The sequence below is a fragment of the Etheostoma spectabile genome, chromosome 2, assembly GCF_008692095.1.
Source record: "Etheostoma spectabile isolate EspeVRDwgs_2016 chromosome 2, UIUC_Espe_1.0, whole genome shotgun sequence".
Lineage (NCBI taxonomy): Eukaryota > Metazoa > Chordata > Actinopteri > Perciformes > Percidae > Etheostoma > Etheostoma spectabile.
In genome coordinates, this window is record NC_045734.1 from 1,095,348 (window position 1) to 1,112,140 (window position 16,793).

Genomic DNA, 16,793 nt, shown 5'->3' on the forward strand with positions numbered 1-16,793 from the left:
TTGTCTAGGTTGAAAAAATGGTAGTTACCCTAAAAGCAGAAACCAAACACACAAGTCTAGGTGTGTTCGGAAATAACAGAAACAGCAGTAGAAACAGGAATAAGTAGAAGAGCACTCCACCAAAGCATTCCATATCTCACAATGTTGAATGTTAATCATGGCATTTCTGTCTATTAACGCCTACTTTAGCTATTTATTGTGAAATGCTCTGTTTTTTAGATTATTCTGACGCCACATGAATACAGCACCAACTGGGTTTGGTCTGAAAAGCCCAGGCTCTTCAAATGAACATATAGCTGCGAAAAAAAGGAGGAATTCTAAGTAAGGACAACAAAACAACATACATATAACAACATATAACAAAACTGTCAGCTCGTTCACATGATATATTAGTCTTCCATGATTTCCCCCCACCACTCCTCCACACAGTTGCTGGTAGCCAAGGAGACACAGAGGATTAAAAAAACAGAAGAGGTGATTATCTTCACTCGAGCTTCCGTGTGGGAAAGTCACCACTACAACAATCTTCTGTACATAGTCATTTTGAGAAATACAGACAGAGTTGTGTGGAGTTGATAGGCTTAATTAGCTTTGTAGCAACTCATTTGGCAATGGCTTGACTGCCACGGACATTCATTGATATAAAAAAGTTACACACTAAAGCTTTACGCACTGTAATCCACGTTTTTTTGCTGTATGCACCCTAATTGCCTGCTGCTGTAAGAACGCTTTGAGCTGTGTAGTGAGGTTGGGGTGGCTGGGTGGAACATAAAACATGGGACATAGGACTAGCTCGAGAGCGGAGCTTGGGAAAACCAAACCACTTCTTAAAGCTGCATTCTATCTGACCTCCAGCAGGGGGAGACTCCTTAAAGCTGCATTATATCTTATCTCTAGCAGGGGGAGAGTTCTTAAAGATGCATTCTATCTGTTCTCCAGCAGAGGGAGACTCCTTAAAGATGCATTATATCTGATCTCCTGCAGGGGGAGACTCCTTAAAGCTGCATTATATCTTATCTCTAGCAGGGGGAGAGTTCTTAAAGATGCATTCTATCTGTTCTCCAGCAGAGGGAGACTCCTTAAAGATGCATTATATCTGATCTCCTGCAGGGGGAGAGTTCTTAAAGATGCATTCTATCTGATCTCCAGCAGAGGGAGACTTCTTAAAGATGCATTCTATCTGATCTCCAGCAGGGGGAGACTTCTTAAAGATGCATTCTATCTGATCTCCAGCAGGGGGAGACTTCTTAAAGATGCATTAAATCTGATCTCCTGCAGGGGGAGAAACGTTGCAAAAGGAGGTCTGTTTCTGTAGAAGTCTGTGAGAGAGTGACCCACTTCTCGCATCATTTAGTACCTCAGTAAACATTTTCATAATGTGTTTATGATCTCAATCATAATCAAATTATGGTCTGCAACACAGAATGATTTTCATTTTTTGAATTATGGTCTGGTTGATTTTAAAATTGTTGATAAAGCAGGGGATGTTTTAGGTTGTGGCTATGATGTGATTTCCAGTCAAAGTGTGTACTGTAGAGAGTAAGGGTTCCTCTCTCTCCACCCACTCTCCTCCCTCACTCCTCCCTCTTGTCTTAAATCGTCACATCCACAACCAGGATGGCTGGACCCGTAACGGCAAGCTCAACGACTCATAGCAGATCTCTAAAAACCAATGGGTGATGTCACACATGCTGCGTCCACTAATAGTATACAGTCCATGCTTCCAGCATGCAACACTAACTACTCTGGCATCTTTGCTGTTGTTTGAATGTAGAGAAAGTTACAGATGGCAACTTTAGGTTTTTATTAAGCAACTTGCCACACAGCAGTTGTGTTGCTGTGTGTTTCTCTTGTTATCTTGACTGTAGCAGGCAGGATGACTGGTGATCCGGGAGCTACTGTTCCAAGTTAGATGTCTGTGACACTTCGGCAACCATATACATCTACAATGCCATCTTCTCGCTTTTGGTCAATGCAGCCTCCAGACAAACACACTCACATTGTAACTCACCATGTACAATCAGGACAGTAGTAGAGTGCAATCTTTTACAAAGACAAGACGACATTTAGCTTGTAACTGCAGTCATTTAATTATTCTCAAACTTTAACACACGCCCACCAGCCACCGTCTCATTTTGATGACTCCATGCTCCTCTGCACATCTCCAAACCGCCAGAAGTGTGTGTGTGTGTGTGTGTGAATGTGTGTGCTGCCTCATCGTAGTATTTACAGTACGAGAAGCCCACAGGCCTAATTGGCATGGTCAGTGATGGAGCATATGCACTTTCCAGTGGGAGCCCATCTGACAGGGCCACTTGCCGATGACTGCCTACATAGTCTCCATATGTGGCAGACAGAAGGGCCCGTACGCACACTGCCCTTCAAATAATCAAGCCAAGTCACCCGGCTTATACCTCAGCCTTTTTCCAGAATTTATCCAGAATCTGGAGCCAGAACACTATCCTTTACAGCATGCACACAAACAACTACACAAACACACATACACACATACATACATACACACATACACACACAGGAGCAAATGTGTTGAGATTTTACGGCAGAAATAAATAAAGAAGGGGTCGAGTAAAAAAGAAAGTGGGGGAATAAAGAGAAAGAGAGAAGCTGCGTGGTGCGAGTGTGAATTCAGCCTCCAGCTGGGCAGTTAAATGGACTTGCTCAGTCATTAGCATGCAAAGGTCTGGTCCGGATATTTAAGGTTATTCATTCCCCAGCCTAATCCTCCCGGCACTGAAAACGCCCAGCTACTTCCTGAATCACTCTTAATCAATGCCTTTTTTACTACTTGTTGTTGTCCAGTGGTTATTTTCCACAACAACACTCCAAAAAAGACCTGCCAGCCAAAGGTCAGCCGAGGGCACCGCACATTTGGAGTGTTTCGGGGAGCTGCAGATGTTAGCGCATGCTTAATAAGGTTGATCACAGGAGCCCCAACCTCGCAATGTAATTCCACTACCCAAGGTGCATCTGTTCTGCTTGTACTCACAGGAACCCCATGGTGGTGGAACTGTTTCACAAAGTCACACAAGTCATGCAGTGGCTCGGCTGCTGCCTTCATAACAGGCATGGAGGTATCAAGATGTAGCCAGGCCAAGGGGAAACAGTTGGATATTGGCCGTGCACAGCATAGCACACAACTTCAAGGCAAAAGATATAAATTGTATAGACTCCAGTTGTTTATTTTACTCCATACACTGGGGAATATCGCCTGCCTTGTACATACAGCCCTTTCCCAGATAGCAAAGCCTGAGATAAGGATGTAGCAGCGCAGCACAAGCCCATACATTATATGAAAAGAATTCTCCATTGGCAGCATCTGCTCTTCGCCCACGCCATATCAACTGACCATCGTGCCGTGGGTTATTCACAATGCAAAGGGCTCATCAGATAACTGTCAAAGTCACCACAAAATATCCCTGGGGATTTTGTTTTACACAATGTTATCAAAATGAACTCATGAGCAAGAGAAGTTAAAAAAAAACAGACTATATTGAACTAAAACGGCAACATTCCCTGTGAAGCTTATTCTTTCCTCTTCTTCTTCTTCTGAGTTTTATTCATTTCAAATACACCTCCAGTCACAAAGTAAATAGATTGTGAGTTTCCGTGCTGCTTTACTTATTTTATCCTCCGAGTGAAATGGGATGTTTGTGCTTCTGTTTTTCCCTGAAGACCTTGGCTGACCCACTTTGCCTCATCTTGGGCACCTTGAGGGTGCACAGAATAAGGAATATTTACAGGGGAGTGTTTAGAATCAATCTGATATGATTAAGTAATGAGTTTGAAACAATTAGAGGGGGATCATATTAAGTGATGTGGTGTACAGTATGGTAGTATGCATGGTGTGGGAGTACATCTATGGTGTTGAACTGAACTGAGTATAATAGATATTTCTCCTGACACCTCATCCTACACAGGGATGGTGTCACAAAACACACGTTACACCAAAACAAAAGTTCCTTCCCGAGATCCTGGAGGGGGTCCTTGTCACTAGGAACATGCAGACTGTAAAACCTGCACTTGAAAATGCATGCATACACATAAAAAAACAATCCACGGTTTTGTCTAAGGCTTACTATGTGGAAGAAAGACAAAACTATGCTTCCACCATAATTGATAATATGGTCTTTGGCTGTTTGACTGCTGTTTTATTTTCCTTACTTTTAATTTTGCCTTGATACTGTTTAACCTGCTTACCAGTTATTGAATGATAGGACTGTTTATTGATTGCAATGCTTGTCTTGTTCTGCAGGTGATTTTGATGCTGACCAAACTATTTGACTTCAACCTCAACAGTGTGACTGAGAGTTCATTATGGAGGTAAGCTCATCACACAATGACATTTCTAGAAAAGCCTCACAGTAAATTGGTCAGAGGGGACTGTTGGACGTCATTCCAAATATGTCTGGTGTTTATATTCCTATTCCTATTTCAACTGCTCCCTTAGGAATAAAGAATACCAATACTCACAAGGATCTCATTATGTAAATTCATGAAACATTCAAAGCTTGAAAAAGATGCAACGGTCTTAGAAAGATCTCTCAAATTGCGAGCCTGTGTAGCCGACTGTCTTCAATCGGTTTTAATGTCTGTGGGCAGCAGAAATCCCTCATGAAAGCCACTAATCAACGTGACTGGAGCTTGCAAAGTTATCCAGTAAATTACCTTGACCAGCCTTGAACTCAGCTTAGACTCACTTAGAGCGTCAGCCTCGTTTCTGACTCTAACGTCATGTAACTGTGGTAGATGCCTGGTAGGGAGGAATGTGGCTGCATTAATGTCTTAAAGAAAGAAAGTCACAACCAAGACTATCTGCACAAGTACTTCTGGTTATGAAATGTATGTTGCACTGTTGCCTATGGAGAGTGATACCAGACATGGACAGCTCTCTCTTGAGGAAAAGCAGAAGGAGGAACAAGAATGATCAAAGAATAACTCCATAAGAAGTAAAGACAGAAAAGGTCTGATCAGCCTCATGGTGTATGATCTCCCTACAACTGTAACAAATCTCTAACTTCCTGAAAAGACACATGCTTTAATTGTATTTACTGTACCTCTGCAACTTGCTTGTAATAACTGACCATAGTTTGCTGTCCAAATTAGACAAATAGCTAGTGTGTAAGCAGAATTTTCAGTTGGCACAGATTTTTTTTATCCACCTACATGGGGCGTCAATATAGACTTTTTCAAAGTACATCAGCTGTTAAGGTTTAAATTACTATGGTTAACTAGCATTTTAGTTAGCAATAATTAGCCTGTGTCTGTGTTATCTCCTAACATATACCTACGCTCTCCGTCTCTGCTGATTGGGAATGATTGAGATTTCTCTTGCACAGCTACCAGAAGACTTACAACTTTCAGACAGGTTGCTCACGTAACATCTACGTCTTCAAGCTCAGTTGGAGGCTGCGCAGCAACGCTTAGCTCTCACTAGAAAAGTGACGTTACTGGTCTCTGTTAAAGTAAATGGCGTCACTGTGTCCATTCCGTTCACTGTCTATGTTTCAAACACATAAAAGGGCCCCTCATAATAGCTCGACTGGGACCTGTCATGACTACCTTACCACTAACTTTGGATATCAATAAACCTGTTTGAACACTTGACTTTGCATATATCTGATATTTTGAAATGTTAAGAGCCAACATGTAAAGATATTAGGTCCACCTTTCTGCAAGATCAATGAAAATAAGTCGGAAAGCAGAATAACTTTAAAGAGCCCCTATTTTTTTATATTTTCCCCATCTTTTAGTGTGTATGTAATAGATGTATAAAGTACAAAAATCACACTTCACTGCAAATGGAGTATCCTCTTCTCACACAGACAGCACTGACTGAAAATGGGCAAAAACTGGGCTTTTCAGGGAGGGGAGCCAAGAGCTCCGACAGAGCTTTTCAGGCAAACAAGCTGCAGCAATGGGCAGTATGAGAGACATAATATGTTTTTTGAACATCAAAGCATGTAAACCTATTCTAGTGGATCCCAAGAGTAAAAGTATGATGCTGAAAAGGTGGCTCTTTAAATAGGAATAACAAAAACCATAAGATATACTACAAGACTATGCAAAAATTGAAAACTGAAAAAGTTAAGTTAGAAAGTTAATAGCTACAATATGACCTGAAAAAACTAAACCATAATCAAACAACATTCTTCATTTTCAGCTTATGATCTTTCAGAGATCGACCTGTGGCTCCATGTTTATTGTGTTGTGTGTTGTGCTGTTCTATTCAAGTTTTGTGCAAGTTGTATTCAAAGTCGCAGATTTGATTTTAAATTCTAGTGGAGATCCCAAACTTCAAAAAGATACCAGATGTGTCAGACAGAATTATGATGGAGCCATATAAAAACATGCACAAGACATCTAGATGATTTCCATTTGATGTAATGATGCAGCCTTAAAAACATGGCATCTACGATTTGAATGTTTCACTTGGTATAAGCATCATGTAGCTTCAATGAAGTGTAGAAGACAAGCTGAGATTCTTGCTGCATATGTGATACTGAGTGTCAGTGAGTGTCAGTGTGGAAATGTATATTTTTCTGTGTACATACTTAAAGGGGTAACATAAAGGTAAACTCAAGATGTATACTCATCGATACTGCGTATTCATGTTGTCTACGTGTGTCAGACCTACAGCATGAATCCCTAATTCAGAGCATGGACAGACCCGAGCCAACTCGTGCAATTGACTTTCCCTCATTACCTTGTAGAGTCTCAGTTCCACAAACGTTTTTATTGCAACTGTTGTCACTATGGATAAAATGGTCCTTGGGATATGGAAGGTAGAATCTGTCAAAAAGCTGCATAATAATGTTTATACCTGCCAGCTTACTTCTTTACATTAAAGGTTGAGCCAACCCACATTATATTCCTGCTTCCAAGGTAAATGGCAAGCCAATACACTTTTGACACATTTATACATTTTGTACCTGATACAAAAAAGAGTGTCAGCTAAATAGAGATGACAAACCTTTACCTTGGATTGATCTCTTGGATTGATTTCTTTCCAACACCCTAAACATTGAGGAATAAAAATGATGACACAATCATTTGTGGTCCCACTCTATTTTACGGTACATTAATAAGACATAATAAGACATACTTTGTATCAAATTAGACCAAATTATAAAAAATGTGGCCTTAACTAGACAGTAAATGAACAGTTATATCCTAATTAGACACCACCAAGTTATGTTGTAATTAGTTCTTTATTAGGAGGTAGTAAGCTTTACTTTGTATCAAATAATAAAAACAATCTTTAGTAGACAAAAATTATACTCTGATTACAGTAATGTTAGACATTAGACACCATACTGTAATTAAAACTGCATATATTAAACCCAAAATGTACTATAATTGTTCACTGTTCACATACCAAATTAAACTATAACTAAAAACCAGTTATTGGGCATATCCTTTAGAACTGAATAGAATAAATCTTTAATGTCCACCAAGATGGACATTTTTCTATGGCTAACTAGTCATACAAGACAGATAAACATACACACAACATCTCAGGTATACTGTAATACGATGAAAAGAGGAAATGAAGAAAAAGAAAATATCTGGATAAAAAAAGAATCACTGTGCTTAAATACATTTAAATAGCAGCTCAGTTTGATGTTGGCATTTGGAATAAAGGATTTTTTAAATATACTTTTTACCAGAGGCACTTAAACTGGCTGGGAAGAGGATATGTTCTGTCTGCAGAGATTTCCCTAGCTTTCTTCCTCATTCTTTCAGTGTATATTTGGGACAACGTTTTTGGGGTTGTCCCACTATTTTGCTAGCCATTGACACTATCCCGTTCATCTGGTTCTTGAGTTTGCAGATTAAATGGCCAAACCAAGCAGAGAGGTGGAAGCAAAAAACACTTTTGATGTGTGTGGTGTATACTCGCTCAGTATTCTGACTCCCAGACACGTCAGTCTTCTGAGGAGACTGAGTAGTTGAGCATTTCTAATGAATATGGTCTGTGTTATCAAAAAAAACCTCAGATGGTCCCATAGTTTCAACTGCTAGGCCATTACTACTAATATTACTGGCTCTGTTGTTGTGTCTTGTTTTTTTGCAAAAGAGTAACTCGTTTGTCTTTGCCACATTAATCTCTAGCTTGCCATCATTGCACAATGCTTCAAGGGCCATAATGTGTGCTAGATAGCCTCACCAAGGGGTCAGTGTTTTGTAAGCGGCCTACTAAGGCCATGTCATCAGCATATTTCATCAATTTAAAAGGTGATGTTATTTATAGAAAACCCATCTACGCCAAAATGCCATTTACGCATACTCTTTGAGTATCTGGGGGTGTGTATCATTTGTTGCTTATTAGAAGAAATAAGCAACATGTTACTTCCAAAATGCAATACAATATAGATTACTAGTTACTGTCATTTGAGAGTAATTAGTTACATTACAATATTACTGTCTATGAATTGTAATGCGTTACACTACTTCTGCTTTACTTTTGAGTTACTTTCACCAAAATACCAGCGGAAGATTGACTTGGCAGGTAGCTTGTGAATTTCAGCACGGAATCAATAAATTCTCATTGTTATCCACTTTTACTACATCATAACTTATTCATACTATTTTGTATTAATAATCTGAATCTGCAAAGTTACTTAAGCCATACAATAAATAGTGAAGTAAAAAAGCACAGCAGGCCTATGTAAACTCTGATTGTGGTGGAGTAGAAGTATAGAGTAGGAGAAAAAGAAATGACTCAATTAAGACTACCTTACAATTGTATTGAAGTATGTTTATAGATACTTTCCAAAATGATAAAAATGATAGTATTGCTTCCGCTAAAGAAAATAGTCCATTCCATTGTCCATTCCATTCCATTCGGTTGGAATCCATGTCCATAGCAACTGTAGCTGTTTATTTGCAACCTTCTGTCTTTCAACACCACCGCATCTCCCCCTCTCGCTTGGCATCAGACTGGTGTGTGTGCCCACCTTGTTCCAGCTACGAGCTACTCGATAGCCAGCTGTTTGCAGCAAATGCGTTTCTGGCAAAAAGCCAGGATCCGGCACACATTTCACCCCCAATCCGGGCTGTGGTAGTAGCCGTATATTTCATGAGTCGGGCTATTATGGGGTGCTTCACTGCTATCGCTAGCTAGGTGGACAAATTCCTTCACCCAGCTGCGGTTCTGTTAGTTGAAGCATTGTCGTGAGCTGGCGAGCAATCGGCTGCTCTAATTCACATTAAACTGTAACGGACTGGACTACTGTAACGGACTCTTCGCTGGGATGTCTGGCAGAAATATCCAGAAGCTTCAATACATTCAGAATAGCGCTCCCAGAGTCCTAATGAGAGTCCGAAAATATGATCACATAACTCCCATTCTATACTCATTGCACTGGCTCCCTGTTTCATTCCAGATCGACTACAAAATCCTCATGCTCACACAAAAATGTATCACTGGACATGCACCATCATATCTACAAGAACTCATCACCTTGAAACCCTCCCCCCGCACCCTCAGATCAACAGGACAATTGCTCCTTCAGGTCCCCACCACAAGGCTTTGTACTATGGGTGACCGAGCTTTTTGTTCAGCTGCACCACGGCTCTGGAACCAGCTCCCGAGTGACCTGAGAGCAGTACAGAACCTGGACACTTTCAAAGCTGAACTGAAGACTTTTTTATTCAGAAAGGCATTTTTGTGCTGATTGCTTTTATTATTATTACTCTCCTGTGTAGCACTTTGAGATTCCTTGGAATGAAAAGTGCGTTATAAATAAAATATATTATTATTATTATTATTAAACTGAACATTTAAGTTGACGGTGATGTGAGACAAGCTGAATGGGACTTCTTTGGGTATATTTATGTGGACGTGTTGTGGGTTGGGTTTTTTGTTTGGGGTTATTTTCCCATTTGGCCTTCCCTGTGTTTTTGTCCCGGTTTTCTCCCTAGTCTGGTGTCATAGATTCTGTCTTATGTTTCCCTGTGTGTGTTTGTTATGCTTTCTGCTTTATTTTGGTAGTCAGCTTCCTGTCTTGTCTTGTCTTGTCTAGTCTAGCTTTACTTTGTTTGTCTGATTGTCCAGCCCCGCCCTAATGTGATTCACCTGATGTCTCACCTGTTCCCTATTACCTCGTTACCTCATGTATTTTACCCCAGTGTTTCCTTTGCCTCTTGTTAGATCCTTTTGTTCTCCAGCGTGTCGTCATCTCTTCTCTGTTCCAGCTCCAGTAAGACTTCCCCGTGATATCTTTCGCCTGTTTACCTTCCCCTGTGAGTTTCCAGCCCTTGTGCTTCGGTTTTTGGTTTTTCCCTGGCTCCCTGTGTTTTGGTGTTTTTTGGAATCTGTTGCTGCTGTGATTTCCCCCAATAAACCCTTTTTGCCTTCCCACCTACTACACTGCGTTTGGGTCCTCCTTCCCCCCCCATCACAACATGGACGTTTCCTCATTCATTTAATTTCCTTCATGCACAGCCGCTGCGATTGATAGACCTAAAAAAATGATGTTTCAATGTAACTAATTCATGTTATTGTTCCTACTGCTGAAGTTACTGCGTAGCAATAGGGGTTGCTCCATTTTTCTCCATTTTTTGCCACAGATGATAAATTAAGCGGATTTATTCTGCGGATTGATAGCTGTCCTCTTGAGGGATCAGAACTGCGTCCATGGTGTCGTTCTGCTCTGCATGGCAAAGGTCTGTTATTCTTAGCAACGGTCAGTTACCAAGCTGTGTAATAAATGCCACTTTCCAACCAATGGGGGATAGAGCGTTTAGGGAACATATAGGGAAGATCATAATTTTGTCAATAACATGAGCACTAAGATTAGGACTAATGCTTTGATTCTTATGATTTCAGTAAAATGAACTGAATGATTGAATTGGAGAGAATTTTACCAATCAATGTACTGCATATCCATATTGACTAATGTTTTGAACGTTTGTGTTTAAATACAGAACTCACATAAGTTATGCAATCCGCGGTGGATGCAGGCCCTCTAGGGTCTAAGCAATTTTTTTGCTATAATCCTTGTACAATCTTAACTTTGGAATGCTTTGGAAAGACCCAAGTGTTAATTTTCATGGTTAACAATCAGAACAACGGTAGCTTGATACTACTAATGTTTCAATCACGTTATTATAAATGTGATGCCTTGACAAAACAGAGCTTAGTAATGGATGGAAGATTAAAGATAAGGAGACATATTGACAGAAAGACGGCTGAATGAAGAGATGATATACATTTTGAAAGAGGATAATGAATATCAATGGGCAATTTGCAGCCAGGAAATAAGACAGAGCAGAAAAGCAACTGACAACTGCATTTAAGAAAGCCAATTGGTCTGCCAGGAATCCAGCACTCCTCAGGGGGAGTTATACTAGGCATCTCTGCCTGTTGTGGCCCCGAAAGCAGCATGAGGTAACGGCGTGAAACTTTTGTATCCAAAAATCACGTGGTGCCATGTCAGTCATTGCTTTATGTCAAAGGACACATAAAGCAAATTATCTAATATTTTGTAAAGCTGGCCCACAGCTTTATGCGACCCCACAGCTGAAAGTTGACAATCCCCAACAATGGTTGGGTAGCGGAAATCCAACGTGTATGTTTAGACTGAAATTAATTTGGGGTAAATTAGATACATTACATAAGAATGGAAATGCAAAAGAACGCACACAAAGATAAGAATCTGAATTAAAGAAAAAGAACAGAAATAAGCTCCGGGTGAGTTCTGAAATCTAATGTAGTCCGACTTGTTTCATAAACACACATCCCAAAATGACAGCTTTCAAATCAGGATGTTGGGACAATCTTTTTAAAACTACGCTCATGTCTAGGGTAGCTTTGAGAGGGGAGGTTTTGCTGCCGAACCTGAAGGACAGGAATTGGAATGAGATTGGAGATGTGGAGGGAAGGAGTACAGGGTTTGATGTAGCCTGCTGTGCACATTAGATACACTGTTTAAGCTTGCTGAGGGTTTCTAAACTCAAACTGTCTCAAGCAGTGTGATTGGTGTTTTCTTCGCTCTAATGCAGTGAGTGACCCCGAGGTGCGTGCAGCTCCCACCCCCCAAACCATGATTAATCAAACCAAGAATGTAAAACTGTGTAGTAACTGCCTTTCAAAGTATAGTAGACTCTAGAAATTATAATTGAAACTCTATCTAATAAGTGAATATAGACAATTCTCAGAGAAAGCAAAAAGGGGGTTTTAGGCTTTTGATTGAGTGTGTATGTGTGTGTTAGAGAGTATGATTCAAGATGTAATGGGAATAGCTCACTCGTCCTCATAGCAAATCCAGAATTTTCCTTAGTGAGGCATTCATTTGAATAGCACTGATATCATTATTGTGTCCTCCTCTTACAATGTTTTGTAAAGTCCCCCTTTGTCTAATTCAACATATGGACAGTGTGAAGCATCGGCTCACCTGCAGCCTCCTCACAACGGATGATATCACGGCAGTGTGGTCAGAGCTGGGTTTCACAACCACATATAACCACTGAATAGCCTTTCAAACGCCACCAGCAAGGCGGGCAAGTTTCCCTCCAAATCATCGTCCTTGAGAAACTATCATTTTTCATTCAATGTAACTTCCATCGTCCTGGGGTTTCATTCTGCTGGGTTGGGCTATTTTATTGCTTAATGTTAAAAGTTGCTGTGACACTAAAAATAAGTCATTGCCCCCTAAATCAAGTGATTCTGTGACAGGGGCCTCTGAGGAGCCAATCAATAGCCTGATGATGTCATTGTCCCATGGTCCTGGCTCTTGATGGTTCTGATGAATCATACAGGACTTATCCAGCAGAGTTGTATGTATTTGCTCACCATGAAACCGGCCTGTAATGAATACAATTTCAGGTTATTGGGGGTTATTGACCATCTTTGGCAAAGTGTATTTTTACATAATTCTGCGCACAGTTTTGCAAAGTAATGTGATATGATACAGCTGAGAATTGACATGCACTACTTTGGCAACATCTTAAAGAGCTAGTAAATGACACAGAATATTGATTGCACATTGGCAATATTGTATTTTCATGGCTGTATGCAAACTTTAAGCGTGAAGTTCTCAGTAAACGTCTTTAAACCTTTCAAACAAGGACTTTAGTCTGGATTTAACAGCTGCACCGAAAGAAGGTGGGAAAGAAACCCACATCAGTCGATGTGAGTGATTGCTTCATTTGAAGTCACACATGGCCTTCTGCAATGTCTTTGCTGCATTTTAAGATTTGCATGCTTTGGGCTTTTCTCTATCTTCATGTGAAATTAGAATAGCTCATTGAGCTGATTGAGCTTTAGGCCGCTCAAAATAAATTAGACCTGACAGCTCAAATAAGTTGGAGACAGTCTGAAATGCTTCGTTTCTACTGAACACAAATTTTGCATTGCACCTCAACCAATATTTCAGCACTCATTCAAAAATGGTCTTTCAACTGTTTAAAGCTGGCTCGTCACTATTTTCATTTAGGAAATAATTATTATTAACTACTGCATAAAGTGAGACGTGACACAACATGTACACACACATTTATCCTTTACATATACAGTATTTCCAAAGTTGTGTGATGTTGGAGTAAGTCGGATAACTGTAGTTTAGTATTTGAGGCAGACCGAGTGAGATTGAAGGCTGATGCAAAAAGCAACCAGTCCTCCAAACCATACATTAATATGCAGTCCCTGACAAAAGTCTTGTCGCTTATCTCTTTTGTAGAAACAACCTGCTATTAACCTGACTTTTAATTATCAATTGGTGTAAGAAATAGCTCATATAAAAAGCTAAAACCCTCCCAAATGATGTTCCTGCACTGAATAAGTTAGTTTCACTAAAAAAAGATTTATTATTTAACAAGGCAGACAGGTCAAAATTTTTGGCAAGACAAAAGTTTTGTCGCCTATACTAAATTGAACAAATTTACTACAGATACTAAAATATGTCAGCAAATTAAATAGTGGTGCTGTGAGATTCAAATTTAATATCTTGTATGACTTCCATGAGCTTGAAGGACTGCATCCATGCGGTTTGGCAAGGATTCATACAATGTATTGATGAAGTCATCAGGAATAGCTAGGAAAGCAGTCTTCCTGCCTCCCAGAGTTCATCAATATTCTTTGGTTTGGTCTTCCATGCTTCCTCTTTCATCCTACCCCACATATGCTCAATGTGTTCATGTCTGGTGACTGGGCCGGCCAATCCTGGAGCATCTTGATCTTCTTCGACTTGAGGAACTTTGAAGTGGAGATGGAAGTATGCGATGGAGCACCATCCTGCTGCAGAATTTTCTTTCATCTGAAAAATCCACTTTCTTCCACTTCTCCAGCGTCCATCCTTTTAGCAGGCTGTGGGCCTTGGCAAATGCCACACGGTTTTTCAATTTTCTTTTGTTTAGTGCTGGCTTCTGGGCACTGATTCGACCATGGAGGCCATTTTGAGACAGAATCCGACAAACCGTTCTGGTTGACACAGGGACTTCAGGGGACCAGGTCTGGTGGAGCTCTGCTGCAGTGGAAAATGGGCTGGCCTTGGATTTTCGAGCCAACAAACGGTCCTCTCGAGCAGTTGTCTTGCGGGGTCTGCCTGACCTGGGCTTGTCAAAAACATCTCCAGTGTCTTTAAATGTTTTTTTAATCCTCTGTACTTGACGCTGAGACACATTGAAGGTGTCGCCACATCAGCGTGGATCGGGGGCCTGTTGCACGAAAGTAGAATAAAGATATCCAGGATGAGTGAAAAAGCGCAGCTTGACTTAGTGTGACCTGCTCATCGCGGCTTAATCGGTTGCACGTTTGCCGAGCCAGGATAAACAGGTGGAGCTATGTCAAGCCAGGTGTAGATAGCCAGGATAAATGCACGTTCACGGCTTTCTCAAATAGACCACGTTATCGATCACAGATTTACTGATGCAGAGATGAGAAGACGCATGCGCCAATGTTTCACCCAATGACAACATCTTCTAATGGAAAATAACGAGGAGGGAAGAATATGCAAAAGGGAATGCGGCTCTTATCAAACGGAGAAAAAAAGCCCAACAAGCGGACCCGACTGAATGTGTGGGGGGTTTAAAAATATCTACTTTGCCTCAAAAGTGAGCAGAGGGAACTAATGTTCCTCGGGAATGGACCCTACGGACTTTAGGCTTAATTTCAAACCCTTATTCACAACGTGAGAACATGTTTTACAACCATGCCCAAATCTCTATAAGCTATATCTAATTCTTTGTACAATTAATGTTCATACAGAACAATCAGAAAGGGACAACAACTAGAAAAAAAGTAAATGACTTCAATACACGCTGTGAACATATGTAAAACAACATTCATGTTTTTTTATTCTTCTGACAAGTGACCGCACCAAAATAAAAAGATTAAGAAGCATTGTGGTGTTCCCAGTGTGATGAATGTAAACTACACTACATACGTGCTGTATATAGACCACGTTATTAGTCCGGTGATGTGAGACTTATTAGGAAGGTTATGAAACTAATGTAAGCTATAACAAAAAACAATAGGCCCACTTATTAAGGAGTAACACAAACTACCCTTCATTAGAGAAGGACAAGCAACAAGAACATGAAATCATGAATGTATTGGTCTCTGACCAGTCTGCCATTATTATCATCTTGGAATATCGCTACATTAATATCGTCACACTTAATCCCCGGAGCGCGTCCTGTAGAAACCTGAAGCTGAGACCACGGACGCTGCGCTGCTCATCTCTACTTTTACAGAGAGAATGGACACTGACGCGACTCGTAGTCTGCTGGCAGGCAGTAGCAACCGGACACCAGGCACCGGGCAGCAGCCACCGGGCAGCGGCGGCCACCGGCCACCGGGCAGCGGCCACACGCCAGGCAGCCTCGACATAGTACCGTCCCACCGGGAAAAGTCCCACTCCGCATCAGGGTGCCAGTGCAACAATTTCTAACATCTAAACAACTGTAGTAGGGTTTAAATCGAACTCGCGAAAACAAAAGTGACAAGTAGGCTAATGTATGTTAATAAAAATAAAGCAGAACACATGCAGAAGACAACGCAATAACTGTTAAACACGTTTATTTGGGATCAGACGGCAGCTGATTTGACACATGAGACTCCAGGATTAATCTTAGCCCGGCTGTTAGCCTGCTCTGGACCAGGCTAGCCGCAAAGAATAAATCTCCATGGTTACTTGGCTGGGCTTAATTCAATCTGGTTTCGTGCAACCGAGTCCAAGCTAAATTCATCCAGGATAACTTGAATATCCCGGCTTAATCCCTTATCCTAGTTTCGTGCAACAGGCCCCTGGTCTTCAGCCTCTTGATAATCAAAACATTAGTCTCAGGGTGAATCTTAGGCATGTTTGCAGAGGTCTAGTTGCAGTTGATGTGAAGGTCTAGTGTACTGGGGTTGTTTTTATACACACCTGAGACCTAACTGATCCATTATTAGTCACAGGTGAAGCTCATATGACAAGGCGACAACACTTATGTCTTTGCAAAAATTGACTCAATGGGCTTTACCAAGCTGTGAATATTAGAATACTTTTTGACAGTTTCTTTTTGCACTGAAACATTATTACAAAAGCTGTTGGGATTAAAATGAGCTCTTTCTTGTAAATAAATCTTGATTAGAAATATAGTTCAGCGGCACTTCAGGTCAATTTGTACACAAGCGACAAGACTTTTGTCAGGGACTGTATGTTGTTTATCACTACGCTTTAATAGGACCCTCAGAAGCATTTCATAAATTAGCGTCCCTAGCTGTGACAGATAATACCAAAGAATGTAATGGTTGCGGTTTTAAAAATGCCATCAAAGTTGGGAAA

The 16,793-nt window shown here is 40.7% G+C and overlaps 1 protein-coding gene across 6 annotated transcripts in view; it reads left to right on the forward strand.

Moving 5' to 3' along the window:
• The window catches only part of LOC116694595 (VPS10 domain-containing receptor SorCS1), a 244,842-nt gene that overhangs the window by 100,443 nt on the left and 127,606 nt on the right, over positions 1 to 16,793 (forward strand). For all 6 annotated transcript variants that reach the window (XR_004333232.1, XR_004333231.1, XM_032524402.1 and 3 more), the window contains exon 2: positions 4,274 to 4,341. Coding sequence is in view for 4 of the 6 variants with exons in the window: in XM_032524402.1 (XP_032380293.1) it covers positions 4,274 to 4,341 (68 nt within the window). In the remaining 2 variants the exon portion in view is untranslated. The remainder of the gene's footprint in view (positions 1 to 4,273; positions 4,342 to 16,793) is intronic.